This window comes from Schistocerca nitens, chromosome 5, assembly GCF_023898315.1.
Source record: "Schistocerca nitens isolate TAMUIC-IGC-003100 chromosome 5, iqSchNite1.1, whole genome shotgun sequence".
NCBI lineage: Eukaryota > Metazoa > Arthropoda > Insecta > Orthoptera > Acrididae > Schistocerca > Schistocerca nitens.
In genome coordinates, this window is record NC_064618.1 from 440,932,202 (window position 1) to 440,952,883 (window position 20,682).

The 20,682-nt window shown below is 39.6% G+C and overlaps 1 protein-coding gene across 1 annotated transcript in view; it reads left to right on the plus strand.

Annotated features, from left to right (window-relative positions):
* The window catches only part of LOC126260513 (uncharacterized), a 76,269-nt gene extending 56,814 nt beyond the window's left edge, over positions 1-19,455 (plus strand). Inside the window, exons 4-6 of the mRNA XM_049957846.1 lie at positions 1,423-1,503; positions 2,007-2,167; positions 15,356-19,455. Coding sequence (XP_049813803.1) covers positions 1,423-1,503; positions 2,007-2,167; positions 15,356-15,527 — 414 coding nt within the window. The 3' untranslated portion in view covers positions 15,528-19,455. The remainder of the gene's footprint in view (positions 1-1,422; positions 1,504-2,006; positions 2,168-15,355) is intronic.
* Positions 19,456-20,682: the final 1,227 nt, after the last annotated feature.

The following is a 20,682-nucleotide window of genomic DNA, read 5'->3' on the forward strand; positions in this document are numbered from 1 at the left end:
TACACGGGATGTGGTTGGTTCACTATATTCCACCATATAATTGAATACTGTTATTTTTATTTTGCATGGTGATTACTGAATGATCAGTTTATTATTTATTGGAAGAGATAGTCATTTGTAATTAGTTATTTTAGTCCATAAAATGAAGCCAAATGCACAAAGTATGTTTTCAAAATGGGTAAATATTTTTGCATACATCTTGCATACCAGCTGGTAAACAGTGACTGTGACAACTCAGTACACAGAACTTGACAGCGAAGAAGATGAGGAAAAAAGGAAACATGACAAACTGTACAGAAAAACAGACACTAAAAACATAATACAGCAGGAAAACCACACCATATGATAAGACACCATAAAATAAAAAAAAAAACCACTGATGATGATGCAACTGCAGTGAAACATGTTTAGGACAAATAATAAAATTGTGTTTTTGCTAAGTGCAGACCCCATCCAAAAACATAAGTATTACATGCATAATATGAACTTGTAATATGAGTGAGGTCAATAACATGTACAAATAGAAAATAATAATACAAAAAATTTTATGTGATCATTTAGCAATTGTTATTCATTTGAACATACTGGTTTGACCTTATGTATCAGCATTAATTTTTGTTTCAGTGTACTATATACTTTTCACTCTCTCTCATGACAATTTTTTTGGTAGTGTAATGGTCTTTCTCAAGGTTCTGTTATAAACTAAATTCTGATTATCATATCACTCAACAGTGAGGCTGGGAACAAAGGCAACTTTTTGCTTTCTCTTCCTCCACCTCAGCCACAAGCTCAACAGGGTGCTAAATTCATGATGTGATACACAAATTAAGTACAAGCACCTTTGTTTTCATTTTTTACCATCTCTTTTAAATGCCATTGAGAAAAGAGTAAATCATCATTTCAATTGATATTCAGTTTTAATTCCAAGGAGTGCAACTATTTGTAGATTATCTTAACTGGTATTAACGTCTACCTTTTAGCAAATATCTGAATATGTCAGCAATCATCCTACGCAATAACTTTGGTATAGCAGATGCAGAATTTTTACTTGTTGAGGAAATGAGCATCTCTTGACGCCTATAAAATGACTTATCTCAAACACCGAAGAGATTTTATATTATCGTTGTGCATAATTGCATTTGAAGAAGAAAAGGGTCACATTAATTTTAAAATTTTTTCCCCGTCCACCCATTTCTGAGCCTTCGCTGCAACCCTATTTCGGGTAGAGAAAAATTTCAGTTTGAGAATAATTAAACGGGATAAATGAAAAGTGTGGTCTTAATAAATATTGGAAGTTTGTATTTCACTCTCTCTATTCCATGCACTGAAAAGTTAGCTTAAATCACTTATCAAGCTTAAATGCAGTTTTCTTCATGTATGATTTTCTGGCTATGCTAAATTATACTTTGTTTTGTATTACAGCTATTTCTTTCTGGTCTTTGTGGACTTACCCTTGCAGGATGTCCAGGGGATTTTCCAGGTTCATGTATAAAGTTCTTCAGGGTGAGTCAATAAATATAACAATTTTGACATGACAGAAAATAGAAATAATAAAAAAACCAAGGTAAAATATGTGATTCAGTAACTATTTTGCACATTATTATAACTGAACAATGAAGAAGACTAAAGCTGATTCTCTGAAATCAGAAACCTTCTTCCAAATTTATAAAGAAAGTGAACTGTAAGTTTTCACAACGCCATGTTTATGTAATAAACAGTGAACTGGACAATATGTCTAGTAAATCTGCTATATAATCCAAGCTTGTGAACTAGTTTGTCTAGGGTTCTGTTTGTTTACTCTTCCTACAATTACCAAATACTGTTACTTTTTCAAAGACAAATGCTCCCCCGTTTAAGTAGAGAGGATATATTCATATGTGTGATTCTTAAATTTCCACTATATTCATAGAAATATGTTGTTCTGAATGTTGTCACTGTTAAAAAGTAATCAATAATACAGAAGTAAACACCTTTTTTCAGCAGATATTTAATTGTTATGTTCTCAGGTAGTGAGCATTATCCTGGCAATACAAGCAGCTTTATCCTGTTTAGTGGCAGCTATCCTATCCATGATGCATCTCATACTTCTCCACTGGGCACAATGTGAGCCAGAAAGTGCACTTTCAACAAGCTGTGAATGTCACACTGAGATGGCAAACATTCTAAGGTACGGAAAGTGGATTATTCTTAAGTCAGCTAACCCCTCCAAATAGCTGCACATGTAAGCACCGCTTTCATGATTTGGGGCCAGGGGCATGGGGGGATCCCATTCAAATCCACATAGCGAATTAATGTCAAAGGTCGTACTGACCCACCCAGATGTGATTTTTGGATGGTTTCCCACATCCAACCAGATGAAAACAGGGCTAGTACTTGCTTCCTGCCTCATTTACACGATTTACAAACTTTTGAAAATGCTCTGACACATTCATATGGATAACACTACATGAAAACAGGTGGGGCACACAATTTCCATCCTGCAGGGGAGGGTGGTGGAGAAAGGGTGACAAGGAAGGGCATCTGACCACTTTATACTACTAACAATACCAAATCCAGATAAACAAGCCACCCAGTGACGATATGGGATAAAGGTCAAAGAAAAAACAAGATTCTTATGTCAGCTAGGTATGGAATATTAAGCAATTATATGATTATACAATGTTTATATTTTTACTGACACTGTATTGTGCAACACATTTTATTAGTTATATGAAGTGTAAATAGAAATACACATATACTGTGTAATACTCTTTAGTGTTGTTGTTTTCAGTCCTGAGACTGGTTTGATGCAGCTCTCCATGCTACTCTATCCTGTCCAAGCTTCTTCATCTCCCAGTACGTACTGCAGCCTACATCATCCTGAATCTGCTTAGTGTATTCATCTCTTGGTCTCCCTCTACAATTTTTACCCTCCACACTGCCCTCCAATACTAAACTGGTGATCCCTTGATGCCTCAGAACATGTCCTACCCTTGATGCCTCAGAACATGTCCTACCAACGGATCCCTTCTTCTAGTCAAGTTGTGCCACAAACTTCTCCCCAATCCTATTCAATACCTCCTCATTAGTTATGTGATCTACCCATCTAATCTTCAGCATTCTTCTGTAGTACCACATTTCAAAAGCTTCTACTCTCTTCTTGTCTAAACTATTTATCGTCCACATTTCACTTCCATACATGGTTACACTCCATACAAATACTTTCAGAAACGACTTCCTGACACTTAAATCTATACTCGATGTCAAGAAATTTCTCTTCTTCAGAAATGCTTTCCTTGCCATTGCCAGTCTACATTTTATATCCTCTCTACTTCGACCATCATCAGTTATTTTGCTCCCCAAATAGCAAAACTCCTTTACTACTTTAAGTGTCTCATTTCCTAATCTAATTCCCTCAACATCACCCGACTTAATTCGACTACATTCCATTATCCTCGTTTTGCTTTTGTTGATGTTCATCTTATATCCTCCCTTCAAGACACCATCCATTCCGTTCAACTGCTCTTCCAAGTCCTTTGCTGTCTCTGACAGAATTACAATGTCATCGGCGAACCTCAAAGTTTTTATTTCTTCTCCATGGATTTTAATACCTACTCCAAACTTTTCTTTTGTTTCCTTCACTGCTTACTCAATATACAGATTGAATAACATCGGGGAGAGGCTACAACCCTGTCTCACTCCCTTCCTCACTGCTGCTTCCCTTTCATGTCCCTCGACTCTTATAACTGCCATCTGATTTCTGTAAATAGCCTTTCGCTCCCTGTATTTTACCCCTGCCACCTTCAGAATTTGAAAGACAGTTTTCCAGTCAACATTGTCAAAAGCTTCCTCCAAGTCTACAAATGCTAGAATCGTAGGTTTGCCTTTCCTTAATCTAGCTTCTAAGATAAGTCGTAGGGTAAGTATTGCCTCACGTGTTCCAACATTTCTACGGAACCCAAACTGATCTTCCCCGAGGTCGGCTTCTACCAGTTTTTCCATTCGTCTGTAAAGAATTTGCATTAGTATTTTGCAGCCGTGGCTTATTAAACTGATTGTTCAGTAATTTTCACATCTGTCAACACCTGCTTTCTTTGGGATTGGAATTATTATATTCTTCTTGAAGTCTGAGGGTACTTCGCCTGTCTCATACATCTTGCTCACCAGATTGTAGAGTTTTGTCAGGGCTGGCTCTCCCAAGGCCGTCACTAGTTCTAATGGAATGTTGTCTACTCCTGGGGCCTTGTTTCGACTCAGGTCTTTCAGTTCTCTGTCAAGCTCTTCACGCAGTATCATATCTCCCATTTCATCTTCATCTACATCCTCTTCCATTTGCATAATGTCCTCAAGTAAATCGCCCTTGTATAGACCCTCTATATATTCCTTCCACCTTTCTGCTTTCCCTTCTTTGCTTAGAACTGGGTTTCCATCTGAGCTCTTGATATTCATACAAGTGGTTCTCTTTTCTCCAAAGGTCTCTCTAATTTTCCCGTAGGCAGTATCTATCTTACCCCTAGTGAGATAATACTCTACATCCTTACGTTTGTCCTCTAGCCATCCCTGCTTAGCCATTTTGCACTTCCTGTCGATCTCATTTTTGAGACGTTTGTATTCCTATTTGCTTGCTTCATTTACTGCATTTTTATATTTTCTCCTTTCATCAATTAAATTCAATATTTCTTCTGTTACCCAAGGATTTCTACTAGCCCTTGTCTTTTTACCTACTTGATCCTCTGCTGCCTTCACTACTTCCTCTCTCAAAGCTACTCTATCTTCTTCTACTGTACTTCTTTCCCCCATTGTTCCCTTATGCTCTCCCTGAAACTCTGTACAACCTCTGGTTTAATCAGTTTGTCCAGGTCCCATCTCCTTAAATTCCCACCTTTTTGCAGTTTCTTCAGATTTAATTTACAGGTCATAACCAATAGATTGTGGTCAGAATCCACATCTGCCCCTGGAAATGTCTTACAATTTAAAACCTGGTCCCTAAATCTCTGTCTTACCATTATATAATCTATCTGAAACCTTCTAGTATCTCCAGGCTTCTTCCATGTATACAACCTTCTTTTATGATTCTTGAACCAAGTGTTAGCTATGATTAAGTTGTGCTCTGTGCAAAATTCTATCAGGCGGCTTACTTTTTCATTTTTTAGCCCCAATCCATATTCACCTACCATGTTTCCTTCTCTCCCTTTTCCTACTACCGAATTCCAGTCACCCATGACTATTAAATTTTTGTCTCCCTTCACTATCTGAATAATTTCTTTTATTTCATCATACATTTCTTCAATTTCTTCGTCATCTGCAGAGCTAGTTGGACATAAACTTGTACTACTGTAGTAGGTGTGGGCTTCGTATCTATCTTGGCCACAATAATGCGTTCACTAAGCTGTTTGTAGTAGCTTACCCGCGTTCCTATTTTCCTATTCATTATTAACCTTCTCCTGCATTACCCCTATTTGATTTTGTATTTATAACCCTGTATTCACCTGACCAAAAGTCTTATTCCTCCTGCCAGCGAACTTCACTAATTCCTACTATATCTAACTTTAACCTATCCATTTCCCTTTTTAAATTTTCTGACTTACCTACTCGATTAAGGGATCAGACATTCCACACTCCGATCCGTAGAACACCAGTTTTCTTTCTCCTGATAACGACGTCCTCCTGAGTAGTCCCCGCTCGGAGATCCGAATGGGGGACTATTTTACCTCCGGACTATTTTACCTCTGGAATATTTTACCCAAGAGGACGCCATCATCCTTTAACCATACAGTAAAGCTGCATGCCCTCGGATACTCTTTAGTATCTTCAGTAATTGTGACAGACCAAGACAAATACATGAACTGGCATACACATCTAGTGTATACATTCAACCAGGCCAGACCAGACTACAAAAAAACTTAATAAGGCAGGTGCAAGGTGGCTCCCATAGCTGTACCACTCTCACAGCAGTACACACGTACAAAATATTTGTATGTTTGGTTTCTGAGCAGGCCAATGCACCTCTGGCTGGCATACCAAACTCATAAACTGAAAGAATATACACAATACATTGGTGATTGCCCTTATGACCTCCTCTCAAAATCTTTATGGGCTTTGTATGTGATGTCACGCCTGATCCAAGTTCAGCATTATAGATTACTTTGTGCACAAAAAAAAAATTAGTGGGCAAAAAGTCCTCATGCTCTCAAAGTAAAAAATGCATTTTTTTCCCGTCTTGATTGTCTAAGTAGCAACACTGAAGCAATTTTATGTACTGTATTTTGTGGAATTAATCGAACCAAATTATGAACGGTCATCAGTTTCAATAATTTTCATGGTTTATTGTTGCTTCTGGCTCCACTTATGTTTCATGCACAATAAAGTTTGCACATGAGTGCAAACATTGTGCAACTCTTTGGCATACATTACAAAAAGAAGTCTTTTCTCATGACACACTTGACAAGCAACTCTCTTTTTAGTTTTTCCATGCTAACAATTATTGCACACATGGTTATGCTAACACTAGCTTAAAACTCTGCTTTATATTGAGGACTCTGCAGAAACCCTTCCTCTGTTACCTCAGAACTGTCAGAAGCAAGCATTGAGCTAAGCACAAGATTATGAATGAGTCTCAGTTAACAAATTTTGAATGTCTGTTGATTATGAGAGTATCTCTTGCCTTCCAGAATAGATGAGAATAATGAATAATTATTGAGCAATCATGTTTGATAATCACAACCCAATTGATAACTGACTGGAATATCCTAAAGTTCATGTCAATTTTGTACCAAGATGAAAGAAAATGAAACATAAGGCAACGGAATTGATTCTGCACATACTTTCCAATAAACAGAGTGTACTCCATGTGGGTCAATAATTGCAAGAACATTCAAAACTGATTTTGATCATGTCAAAAACATTACAGGTGATGATACACACATCAAGCAACAACTGAACCAATGTAAAACCACTTAATCTACATTTGTTTTTGCAACATGAAGAGAATCACCTATGATCAGTTTGTTCTGTAAAATACCACAGTTAACCACCATTACTACCTTCTATAGCTGAAGTAATTGCATGAGGCACTGCAGGAAAAAAAAAAAATTACATTGAGGCAATCAGACGGATGGCTCTTCCACAACAACAATGATTCCAATCACAGAGTGTTGAATTCCTGACAGTTTTTAATCAAAAACTGAATAACAATACTTTTACACCAACCTGCTCACTAGCTCTGGTTGCTTGTAACTGTTCCCTGTTCCTTAGAAAGAAAGGACACCTAGATGGGAAACATTTTTATAATAAAAAGAAGGGAAACAAAACTTTCGTAGGGACTACACAGTATAACTTCACACGAGTTAAAAACTACTTCTGTTAATAAGCCAAACACTGGAAAAAATGCAGTAGGTCTGATGGAACTATTTGAAGAAGATGCATTTTTTAAATGGTCTGTCAGATACAAAATATGTAACTGAATAATTCTCATAACATTGCGAGGTCATGAAAGCTTTGCAACATACTAACAGAAAGGAATGTAAACATTAAAAAAATTCAGTATAGAAGTTTAACATGGTCAGCAATAATCAGCAGTTTACTACTGCCCAGTTTTCATTCTTCTAAGGATACAGGAATAGTGTCATGTTTGAGCTGTGCAGTCTGAGGAAGCAATGTGGAAATATTCCCCATTGAGATGCCACCGTCACCATTAGCATCAACAGATATAGTTTCCACACATCAAAGTAAAGAAAGTTAAATTAAATATGTTGAACATGACTCTGAACATATAGGACAGTCACTGCTAAATTTCTACAGTGTGAGACTTAACAGTGTAGTACATGGAGGTTTGTCACTACCTCAGTAAATGTACTTGTACTGAGTGAGGTGGAGCAGTGATAAGACACAGGACTCAAACATGGGAGGGCAGAGGTTCAAATCCTTACAAAGTCATCAGGATTTAACTGTTCATTTATTTCCCTAAATTCCTTAAGTTGAAAGCCGGGATGGTTCCACTGAAAGGGCACAGTCAATTTCTTTTCCCACCCTTACACAATTTTCATCTTTAATGACATCATGGTCGATGGCACATTAAACCCCTACCTTGCATAGTACATAAGAATTTTTGAAACACACGTGAGAATAATACTGATTTTTTCCTAATTTTCTTACTAATTTTCAAGTGTTTTTCTTGTTAGTTTAGGGTTTTATGTAGTTGCTGGCACCCTCCTCGTAGATGAAGCTGAGTCAGAACACTTCTTGAGATCTGTCACCCAATGTAACATTTGCCTTTTTTACCTTTTCTTTTTAATCCGGTCTCCATAGTTGATTCTCTTGAAGTAGAGGTCATGCTAATCAGTATCTCCAAAACCTGTGTGTAGCAGAGGAAAGGTCTGACTTCATGTTCTGCAACTCTTACTGGAACAAAAGAAGAAAACTTCTACCCATACCACAAAAACGCATGTCCACTACTTCCCTTTTACAAACATACATTTTCTTGAACAGGTGTACAGTTCATTAGAATGACTCGAGAATTTGAATAGAACACAACATTACATATGATATATGCCTCAAAGGTTCAACATGACAAGATCACAATATATTTCATTTGTCACAAAGCCATCTTGTCTTTAGTTTTCATTCTTTGAGAGTGTGGTTGCTCTTTGACGGTGAAACCACTGACAAGTCACAATGCCCAAATGTAAAAAGTCCTGCCCACAGCAGGTGAAGCCATTAACTGTTATCACATCTTTTCTAAAATTTCAAACCTCCCATTTAATGTCTGCAGACACGAACACAAACACCCCTCCTTAATATTATTCCATCAGAATCATCTTTCCTTGTACTACACAAGAAGTGTGAAACATTGTTTGCCTAAATGGCATGTAACACTTTAATTTCTTGAAATTTAATAGCAATGTGGTGTTGATTTACATTTCCAAGAATGGAAGAAAATTCATTAGATTAAAGGTAAGACCATCTCACATTGGGTATGAGCTTCCATATTTGCAAGCGACAGGCTCCACTTCTTAGTTGCTTATGAAATAAACTACCTTTCAGAAAATATGTCATAGGTATACAAAAGAAACTTGAGAAGACACATACCTACAACCTATTTGCACTTGCACATTTTAATGAGTGTAAGTGACAGCTGTGAAATCTTTACGTTTGCAGAAGAATTCATGTCCTAGCAATTGTAATGCTGAGAAGAAAAAAAAAGATATGATGAAACTGAACAGCTATATACACACATCAAAAGAAGTTCTGCATCACCCCGGTTCCCAGAACTCCTGAAGATAGACGTTGACTGTGGACATTGTATCACAGACGCAGTCTCTGACAGTTCAGAGATGTCACTAAACCTGCCCAGAGATGTAAACAACCATGTATGAGCAGCGCCTATTAGACCAAGGGGGTCCGACAGCCAATTAGTTCCAGTCATTCTACCAGGAAGGAGGTACATTGCTCGTATTGTCTGTAGTTCAACCACGCCTAGACGGTCAACACCGCAGTTCGATCGTGTCCGCATTGTTACTTAGTGCCAGGAAGCGCTCTCAACAAGGGAAGTGTCCAGGCATCTCTGAGTGAACCAAAGCGATGTTGTTCAGACATGGAGGAGATACTGAGAGACAAGAACTGTCAATGACATGCCTCGCTCAGGTTGTCGAAGGGCTGTGCACGATAGGCTGCATGATGGGCAACTTCACTCCCGACATCTATGGCAAGGTCCATCTTCACAACCACAACACCATGCAGCCCAGTACAGATGGCCCCAACAACATGCTGAATGGACCGCTCAGGATTGGCATCACATTCTCTTCACCAATGAGTGTCGCATATGCCTTCAACCAGACAATCTTCGGAGACATGTTTGGAGGTAACTCGGTCAGGTTGAATGCCTTAGACACACTGTCCAGTGAGTGCAGCAAGGTGGAGGTTCCCTGCTGCTTTGGGGGTGGCATTATGTGGGGCTGACGTACGCCGCTGGTGTTCATGGAAGGCGTCGTAATGGCTGTACGATATGTGAATGCCATCCTCTGACCAATAGAGCAACCATATCGGCAGCATATTTGCGAGGCATTCACCTTCATGGGCAACAACTGAGGCATTCACCTTCATGGGCAACAATTCGCACCCCCATCATGCACATCTTGTGAATGACTTCCTTCAGGTTAACGACACTGCTCGGCTACAGTGGCCAGCATGTTCTCCAGACATGAAGCCTATCGAACATGCCAGGGATAGATTGAAAACGGCCGTTTATGGATGACGTGACCCTCCAATCACTCTGAGGAATCTACGCCAAATTACCGTTGAGGAGTGGGACGATCTGGACCAACAGTGCCTTGAGGAACTTGTGGATAGTATGCCACGATGAATACAGGCATGCATCAAGCAAGGGGACGTGCTACCGAGTATAGCAATTTGGACCACCACCTCTGAAGGTCTCGCTGTATGGTGGAACAACATGCAATGGGTGGTTTTCATGAGCAATAAAAAGGGCAGAAATGATGTTTATGTTTCTGGTACTGCACGCCATGGAATTCGAATCCCCACCAGATGTCGTGGACGTCGAAGACCCCTAGAGGTCTCCGCACCATCGCGCCGTAAGTTATGGCGGCGTGCGCCTCCTGGCCCATATTTAGTGTGAGAGCGCCACAATGGAATGCGTAGTTCCAGCAGCCAATAGCGGTTCCCCCAATGGAGTATTTAAGCGCCCGCCTCTTGGTCAGCCAGCAAGTCTAATCTTGCGTATGTCTCTGGACACATCACCTCGCCTTAGACAGCTTATTTACTTTATTGTTCTGTGTACGAGTGGACGTGGTTGTTAGGTTTTCTTGTGACTCCATTGTTTCGGTCTTGTTGTTCGAACTGTCCTTCGTTGGTCGTGTCCATCCTCTCCCGTTGTGTTGTTGTTCGCAGGCTGCTCTGCGGGCCCCGCTACACTTTCCGTCACTTCAACCCCGCAACTGTTCCGGTTGCCGTTACAACAATGTTCATCTCTATTCCAATTTTCTGTACAGGTTCTGGAACTCTTGGAACAAACGTGGCGCAAACCTTTTTTTGATTTATGTATTAAAAATTGAATCAAGAGCTTCCACCGAACCATCTCTGGACAGTAACATACAAGCTGAAAGGAGATTTCAATCGCAGATGTGTGACTCACACAGTGTTTCACAACTTTGGGGTCAAAATCACATAGACAGTAAGACGATCCTAACTGAATATTTTCAGTTAAGGAACCAATTAATATTTCGGCCTGTACAAGATCTTGCAAAGTGATGCTTGCGATTGGAAAGTGATTTTATTTGTCTGTATGTATGTTAGCGGCGCCACCTTGAGAAGCAGTACATAGTTTTCTGTGATATGTACAAGGTGGAATTTTCTCATGAGTTACATGAAGCCATCTGCATTGGAAATCCGAACAGAAATTTAAGGAGACTTGATCCGTAGACTGTTATCTGCATCTGGTATCCAACACAGACTATGGGAATTTGACAGAGGATGACAAAATTTAAGCACTATTGTGACACTTGCCTCATTTCTTGTAGACTTAATCAAACAATGGAAACGCCATGTAGGGATATAAACAATGTAGGAATTGATAAATTGTTACTTACCATAAAGATAACACATTGAGGTGCAGACAGACACAATTAGAACACTTCCGCAATAACCCCGAGTCCAGACCATGAAGATATCAACAATGAACCTCGACTCAGGGTCAAGACACCCTATCTTTATTCCTTTAAACCTCAACATCTTCTCTCCCATCCACTTCACTAGGTCCTCCTCAAACCAACATACCACCTTCCTAGATATTGACTATCTCCTCTCTCATGGCTCCATCCACACCTCTGTCCACATTAAACCCACCAACCACCAACACTACCTGCATTTTGACAGCGGTCATCCCTTTCACACCAAAAAATCCCTCCTCTACATCCTGGGGCAGCATATCTGCCGTGACAAGAGTTCCCGTACCCAGTATGCCGACGGTCTCACCAAGGCCTTCAGAGACAGGCACTATCCCCTGCACCTAGTCCGCAAACGATTCTCCCGTGTTATTTCCCCTTACACCCCCAATCCTCTCACCGCCCTGAAGAACCAGCGACACAGGAGTTCCTCCTCATCACCAAATACCACCCTGGACTGGAACAACTAAACCATGTCCTTCACCAGTGCTTTGATTACCTATCATCAGGCCCTAAAATGACTGACATCCTACCACAGATCCTTCCCATGCCTTCGAACATGGTGTTCTCACACCCACCCAACTTCCACAACAGCCTAGTCCATCCCTATGCAACTCCCAATCCCATCCACTAACCCAAAGGATCATACCAATGTGGAAGATCCAGATTCACAGCATGCCCAATCCACCCATGCACCCACCCAGTGCTTCCCATTCCAATCCTGTCACAGGTTTATATTCTACCCCATCAGGGGCCATACCACGTATGAAAGCAGCCATGTCATTTACCAGCTCTGCTGCAATCATTGCACAAATCAAACAATGGAAAACCCAGGAAAGAATGTAACAATATTGTGAAGAGGATAGTTGCCACTCAGCAAATAGTGGAGATGCTGAGTCGCAGATAGGCACAACAAAAAGACTGTCACAAATAATAGCTTTCAGCCAGTAAGGCCTTCATCAGAATTAGACGGCAAACACACACATACACACTCGCGCAAATACAACTCACACACACGACTGCAGTGTCAGGCAACTGAGGTCACACTACACAAGCAGCAGCATGATGAGAACTGTGAGTGGATGGGGGTAAGGAGAAGGCTGGGGCATGGAGGGTGAGTGATAGTAGGGTAGGCATGGCGGACAATGATGTGCTGTTGGGGAGCACAGAGGGACGAGGTGGAAAGAGGGTAGGGCAGCTATGTCCAGTTGGGTACTTAGACAGAGAAAACTGAGAGGTGGGGAGGGGGGGGGGGAAGAGTGATAATAGGCAAGGAGAGAAATAAGAAGACTGGGTGTGATGGATTAATGAGGGCTGTGTAGAGCTGGAATGGTGACAGAAGGGGCTGGATGGGAGAGGACAATGACTAACCAAGGTTGAGGCCAGGAAGGTTATGGGGACATAGGATATATTGCAGGAAAGTTCCCACCTGCGCAATTCAGAGAAGCTGGAGTTTGTGGGAAAGATCCATATGGCACAGGCTGTGAAGCAGTCACTGAAATGAAGGATGTCATGTTTGGCAGCGCGCTCAGCAACAGGGTGGTCCACTTGTTTCTTGGCCACAGTTTGTCGGCGGCCGTTCATAGGGAAAGACAGCTTGTTGGTTGTCATGCCCACATAGAATGCAGCACAGTGGTAGCATCTTGGCTTGTAGATCACATGACTGGTTTCACAGGAAGCTCTGCCTTTGATGGGATATGAGATGTTTCTGACTGGACTCTAGTAGGTGGTGGTGGGAGGATGTTTAGCACAGATCTTTCATCTAGGTCTATTACAGGGGTGTGAGCCATTGGGTAAGGGGTTGGGAGCAGGTGTTGTCTAAGGATGGATGAGTATATTGTGCAGGTTTGGTGGACGGAAGAATGCCACTGTGGGAGGGGTGGGAAGGTTAGTGGGCAGGACATTTCTCATTTCAGGGCTGGACAAGAGATAGTCAAAACCATGGTGGAGGATATAATTCAGTTACTCCAATCCTGGATGGTATTGAGTTACAAGGGGAATGCTCCTCTGTGGCCACATGGTGGGACTTTGGGAGCTGGTGGGACACTGGAAAGATATGGCACAGGAGATTTGTTTTTGTACAAGGTTTGGAGGGTAGTTACAGTTTGTGAAGGCTTCAGTGAGACCCTCAGCATATTGCTAAATTACATGCGCTGTCAGGGTTTTGACTAGCTCTCATCATGCCCTGAAATGAGGAATGTCTTGCCCATTATCCTTCGCACCCCTCTCACAGTGGTATTCTGCCGTCCACCGAAACTGCACAATATACTCGTCCATCCCTACACAACCCCTGGTCCCAGTCTTTTACCTCATGGCTCATATCCCTGTATAGACCTATACGCAAGACCTGTCCCATACAGCCTCCCATCACCACCTACTCCAGTCCGGTCACTAACATCACCTATTCCATCAAATGCGGGGCTACCTATGAAAACGAGTCACGTAATCTACAAACTAAGTTGCAACCACTGTGCTGCATTCTATGCGGGCATGACAACCAACAAGCTGTCTTTCCCCATGAACGGCCGCCGACAAACTGTGGCCTAGAAACGAATGGACCACCCTGTCGCTGAGCAAGCAGTCAAACATGACATCCTTCATTTCAATGACTGCTTCACAGCCTGTGCCATATGGATCCTTCCCACCAACACCAGCTTTTCTGAATTGCGCTGCTGGGAACTTTCCCTGCATTATATCCTACGTTCCCCTAACACTCCTGGCCTCAACCTTTTTTAGTCATTGTCCTCTCCCATCCAGCCCAGAGTTTAACTCTTTGCCTTTACAAATGTCTGCTTGTGTCTGTGTATGTGCGGATGGATGGATGTGTGTGTGTGTGTGTGTGTGTGTGTGTGCGCGCGCGCGAGTGTATACCTGTCCTTTTTTCCCCCAAGGTAAGTCTTTCCGCTCCCGGGATTGGAATTACTCCTTAGCCTCTCCCTTAAAACCCACATCCTTTCGTCTTTCCCTCTCCTTCCCTCTTTCCTGATGAAGCAACAGTTTGTTGCGAAAGCTTGAATTTCGTGTGTATATTTGTGTTTGTTTGTGTGTCTATCGACCTGCCAGCACTTTCGTTCGGTAAGTCACATCATCTTTGTTTTTAGATATATTTTTCCCACGCGGAATGTTTCCCTCTATTATATTTATAACTATGTAAATAGTTATAGATCAGACGAGTAGTCTTTTTTATGTTAGAATTACTGAGCTTACAGATTAAAAGATGATGAAATGCCACCTAGCAGCACTGGTATGAGTTACAAAAACATTCATAGTACTTTCCGGCCAATAAGCAAAAGAACAAGAAAAAAAATTATTTTCATATACATGCTGGCATAACAAGATGTGCAACTACCAAATAATTACATTAAATTATGAAAATAATAAAATATTTAGATATCACTGTACAACTGCTAAGCAATACTGTTGTCAAGGTAACAGAGGCCAAGATGGCAGTTCTAAGAAATCAGAAAAAACACATTTACGTATTAAAATATTAATGTTAAATGTAAGTAATATATCGCCAACTGTTCATGAGCTGCAACATGGCAGAATGTGTAATAAATCATAATCTGATTTATAACTCAGCTTTTATTTTTGTATAAAGATATCAATTTTAATACAAAAACCCCCAGTCTCCAGTTCTTTATTTTACATTAAAATATATAAAGCAGCATGATTAATTGTGATAATCTATATAACAGGTATCCTGATTTGAGCTGCCCAGCAGTTGTGAATGTACTGGTGTTGCTACTTGTGGGATCTTGTGCTTCAAACCTGATGGGATGCATTCTAGCTGCTTGGCTGCTGCCCCTGCATTGGGGCAGATATAGAAGTCATGGCTACCTGCCAGTAGCCAGTCGGCCTCCAAGCTGACACCTGAAATGAAATGAAGTATTAACATGCTAAAAATAGACAGTAACACTGTACCAAAAGCTACTCCTGAAGAATGAAAATGATTTGATGGACTTTTTAGATAATTTTTATGGTGAAATTTATAAAATACAGAATTACCACTAGACGTTGCATGGAGATCTCTCCAGGATGTAAATGCTATATGTATGACAGGATTACATGTGCAGCTTGTAACAAATATTACTTCCCTTTTAATACCCTGTAGACAAGTAGTTTGGTAAGTGTTAAAACATCTGTGTTTACCAATGTCAATGGACAACATTACATAATTTTATATTAACTGGAAATCATGCCCATATTAGAATTTCATGAATGTCCATCTATAATGCTACAAATTGTCCTTAAAATACAGCAGAGTCCCGCTAACCCGAACCCCGATAATCCACATGTTCGGTTAACCCGAACATTCGGTAAATCTAAACTAAGTACAGAAAACTGTGTGGTAAACTACTGTACATACACACTATTTTAATTTACACAGTACAGTAAACATGTATTAGACAAATTGGCAAGAAAACAGTTTTTAACAATTCACAACAATGAAAGAAAAGCTGTCAAACTTACTAAAATACAGCGGATATTTTATCCCTACTTTTTAGATGACAAAAACTCAGCCATTGTTTTTTAGTGTAATGAAGACAGTGTGCTATATGACGTATAGTTGTGCCATTGTCTCATAAATATCAAATCAGCAGGTGTAGCAGTGGGCTGTTGCTCCGAATAATGTAGCACGGAGTCAAAGGCTTCTGCTGCATCACTGTGTGGCACCAGCTCTCCTTTGTCGCTTTCAGGTTCATTGTCACTTCTGTCACAGCAGTCCCCTTCTTCCTGGTCTTTAGTCACAGCAGTGTCTGTCAGGTTTTCCACACATGCCCCATCCGCTGCCATCCACTCATCTACATCATCTTCATTAGCTTCATCACACCCAGGGATTGTCTATCATTTGTAGTAGCTTCACTCAGTTCTTCTATCAATTAGAAATGGTTGCTTTACCAATACCCAGTTCTGTTGCCAGTTTAGATACATTCGCACCACTGTCTATCCGCTTAAAAGCATTCAGTTTTTCTTTGAGAAATAACATTGTACGTTTCCGTTTACTCATGACGAAAATACATTCACCACTACACCTGAACGAATACAATACAATACAACTGTTATGCATGCAAGCAATCGATATCTAACATAACCAAGCGCTTTGAAAGCCAACTGACAGTGCACTGACCCAGGACGCTAAAAAGGTTTCAACAATGCACAACAACAAGGGCAGGGAGTGAGAGTGGGCCATTGTTCCCAAACTTGTTCCCATTAGTTACCATGGTGTACCTACTTATCTGCTTGGTATACTTCATTCTAGAAACTCGTCACCGTAATCCCTGCTAGTCTGAACAAATTGATAATCTGAACAAGGTCTGCTCCCAATTAGTTTGGATTAACAGGACTCTACTGTACCAGAAAAACATGGATACCAAAATAGAATATGTAATTCACAACACAAATTTCTCTTTTTACATGACTTAATGCATAAAAAATTTTAATGTTGCAATTGAATTTGCCAATCTGTTGCTAAAATATATATATATGTATTTTTTTCAATTAACTCTTAAGATTGCAGCCAGGTAAAATCATAAAAAAAAAGCTGATATTTTGACAGACAGCCTTCCTATCATTCTCCCATGCCTTGAACTACATTCCCATCAGCTATTAGAATCTCTATGCTGGAAAGCATTTACACATGCATTTTTTAAATTTTATGTACATTATGAAAAAGCTACTGACTATTTGTATAAAATATAGCCCTTATATTCTTTCATATTGTAAAGAATTAATACAGCCATTATACAATATTTATTTACTCGTTTACTTATTGGAGAAGAAGTATTTCTGAAAGTATTGCTTCTGTCTGCTTTCTGGAGGGTGTATTTCGCTTTCAAGTACAGAGGCACGGAATTTCCTTGAGGGTGATACAGAAGCCAACCAAATGAATACAAGAAGATTAATAGTTCTGTTAAAGCTGGTGAGTGATAGCTTCATATTGTCATCAACATTACTTCACATATTTTTATAAGAGAACACTGTGTAGCCTCAATATAATACACACAACTTTTTAGTTACAAGTTACTAGTAAAGTCATCTAATCAACATCGAAACACAAAGTCTCCCATGAGGGGGAAACAATACAGGGATCAGACTACAGGAGCAAGAGTTTAGTCATTTATTTGGGAGAACTGGGTGTAGAGGTATACAACGAGGATAATCTATAATATGGAAGGTTGAACAAAGAATATTGCTGCCATGAGAGTTGACTGATCTAATTTCATTAACTCATTAGGGCCAAGGTTTTTTTTTCTACTTGAGAAATTAATTTTTTGTCTCAGTTTCTGAGTCTCTGCCACTAACATTTTTGACAATGAGGATTTTTCTGGAGATATTTTACAGTCCTTTTTGTTTTGCATGCTCCACTTTTGGGGACAATGGTCTTTTTCACAAGTGGCATTAATTGGCAAAATAAGTGTACATGCTGGACACTCACCAACAGACTGACAAATGAATTATACGCTTTGAATGAATGTCCAACTATGACTTACTGACATTGAAATTAGCATTCCAATTACCAGGCATGGACTGACTGCAGTTATGGGTGCATATTACTAAAATTACAAATTTTTGAAATATAGAATTAGTAGCTACATTTTAGTTATTAACATAAAAGATAGAAATAATGAAAGATAAAAATGGCAATGAAGTAAGTTTGTTTCCCTAAAAGCTGCATAACTAGAAAGTGTCAAGATAATAGGTACTACTTTATGAGAGTGACACTTTAATGTCAACAGGGATTCTCAATGTTTGATAGAAATTTTCAAGGAGATGAAGTTTTCTAATTGGAAAAGTTAACAAAACACAGTCATTTAAGTAAAAGCACATATTCCTGAAAACAGAAAAATTTGGGCTACAGAACTGTAACACTGAATTTTTTAAGTATCATTTTAACGTAGGATATTCACGAACACAAATTTAAATCCGAGTACAAATGTCTTGAAACATTAAGTGCCCAGGAAAAACAGGATGCTTACTTGAAAGGGCTTTCAAATAAGCTGTTTCAATCTAGAAACAATTTTCAATATACTTGAATTTTGACATTCGCAAGGTTTTCATGAGTAGTAAATCATGAACATTTCTTAAAACAAAATTTTTCCATAAGAACTAAACAAACAACTCATCAGCAGTCAGTAAATTACAAAGTGAATAATGAATTTTAGTGAAATACTGGCTGAAAACAAATTAGTTGCTTTGGGTAGCTATTGCATACATACCACTAATGAAAAAGAGATGAGAAAAGTAAAAAATAATAGTGTTATCAAGTTCAGAATAAGAATAAGTATGTTAAGCTCATCTTGCTCTGTTAGATACTACATACAGCAGAACCTATCACTTACACGGTTTGAACAATATACGACTTGTAATTAAACAGAATAATGTTATCCTCTGATGCATGTATGTATTAACTGTCATTCTGGCTGTCAACAAGTGCCAATAATGATAAACTAACATTTTATTTTACTACTGAAAATGTAATAATTATGCACTTTTAACACTTTGCAACAACCTTCTTACACATGTTTCAATAAGCATTGTGGACAATACCGCGGGCAATCTGTGTTAAGCAATCGCTATATAAATGTCACACAGTCAGTCCATACCAAGATACCACAGAACACAGTCAAATGTATCTCATCAGACATTTATTAAAGTTCTGCAATAGCGTTATATATGGTCATTTGTTTAAAGTTTTTTAGCAGACATTAATTCTATGTGGACCATGTACTACCACCAATTATTTTTGTTATTTAAACTCACTGAAGTCTATGTGGTTTACTGATCTATCTTATTAGAAGTATGACCTTCAATAAATAAATGGTGATCATTATCAAATTGGAAGAGTGATAATAAATATGCATAAAATTGAAAATCTACTGTAATGGTTTTATGTAAATTTATTTGAAGTCCACTCAAAGACCTAGTAACAATCAACTGGACAACGAGAGAAGACAACTTCTAATGTATCATTCAAGCATGTCAGTAAACTTACACAATGAAGTATCTTGTGAAGTACAGTAATGCATAGCCTAAGACATCCAGTAATAAGCCTGCACATATCACTTACTGTCTTGTTGACTTTTTCGACATGGGCAGACCTGTCCCAGACAGAGCAGATGAACAGTGCTGTTATGTATTCACACAACACTGGACAACTGACTCCAAATAGTACTGCGTCTTCCACTCCATCCCCTATGAGGGTGATTCAAATGAATACCTTAAAAGTGCCGTAAAATATCGAAAATTTGTGTAATGGAGTTGGTAGATGGCAGTAGTGTTCCTTAAGATTCAGAAAGTGACCCGACAGGTGGCAGAAAGGTGTTACAAAGCAGGAAAAGCAGCAGCATCCACAATAAGATGGCTTTGCCGCTGTCAACATGCACTATGATTGAGCAGCAATCTGTAATGCGTTTTTTGTGTAGCGAAGGTGTCAAACCAATTGAAATTCATCACAGAATGAGAGCACAGTACAGTGATTCCTGTTTTTTGTTGTGGCAGGTGTACAAGTGGTGAAGGAAATTTAAAAGCAGTGTAACTTTTGCAGAGGATGCCCTAAGACCAGGACAGCCTCACCACGTAGTGACGGATGAGAACACAGCATTAATGGAGGAGCCTGTAAAGATGAACAGACATGTAACTCTGAATGAAACAGCCACAAGAGTGAAGATCAGTATTGGTTCGGTGCAGAATACTGTTCACGATGTACTGCATTTCAATAAGGTTTCTGCAAGATGGGTTCCATGTCAGCTGACTGCCGAATTGAAAAATCATTGTGCCAATGCCAGTGAAGAACTTTTGCACTGTTTTCACTTCGAAGGTGATGCATTTCTGGGAAAAACTGTTGCATGCGATGAGACTTGGGTCCATTACCACCAACCAGAAACTGAAAGGTCAAGCAAGGAATAACGCCACAGCTCATCGATGAAACCCAAAAAATTCCACACTCAACCATCTGTTGGAAAAGTCATTCTCATTTCCTTCAGGAGTACAAATGGAGTAATTCTGGAGCATTACATAGACA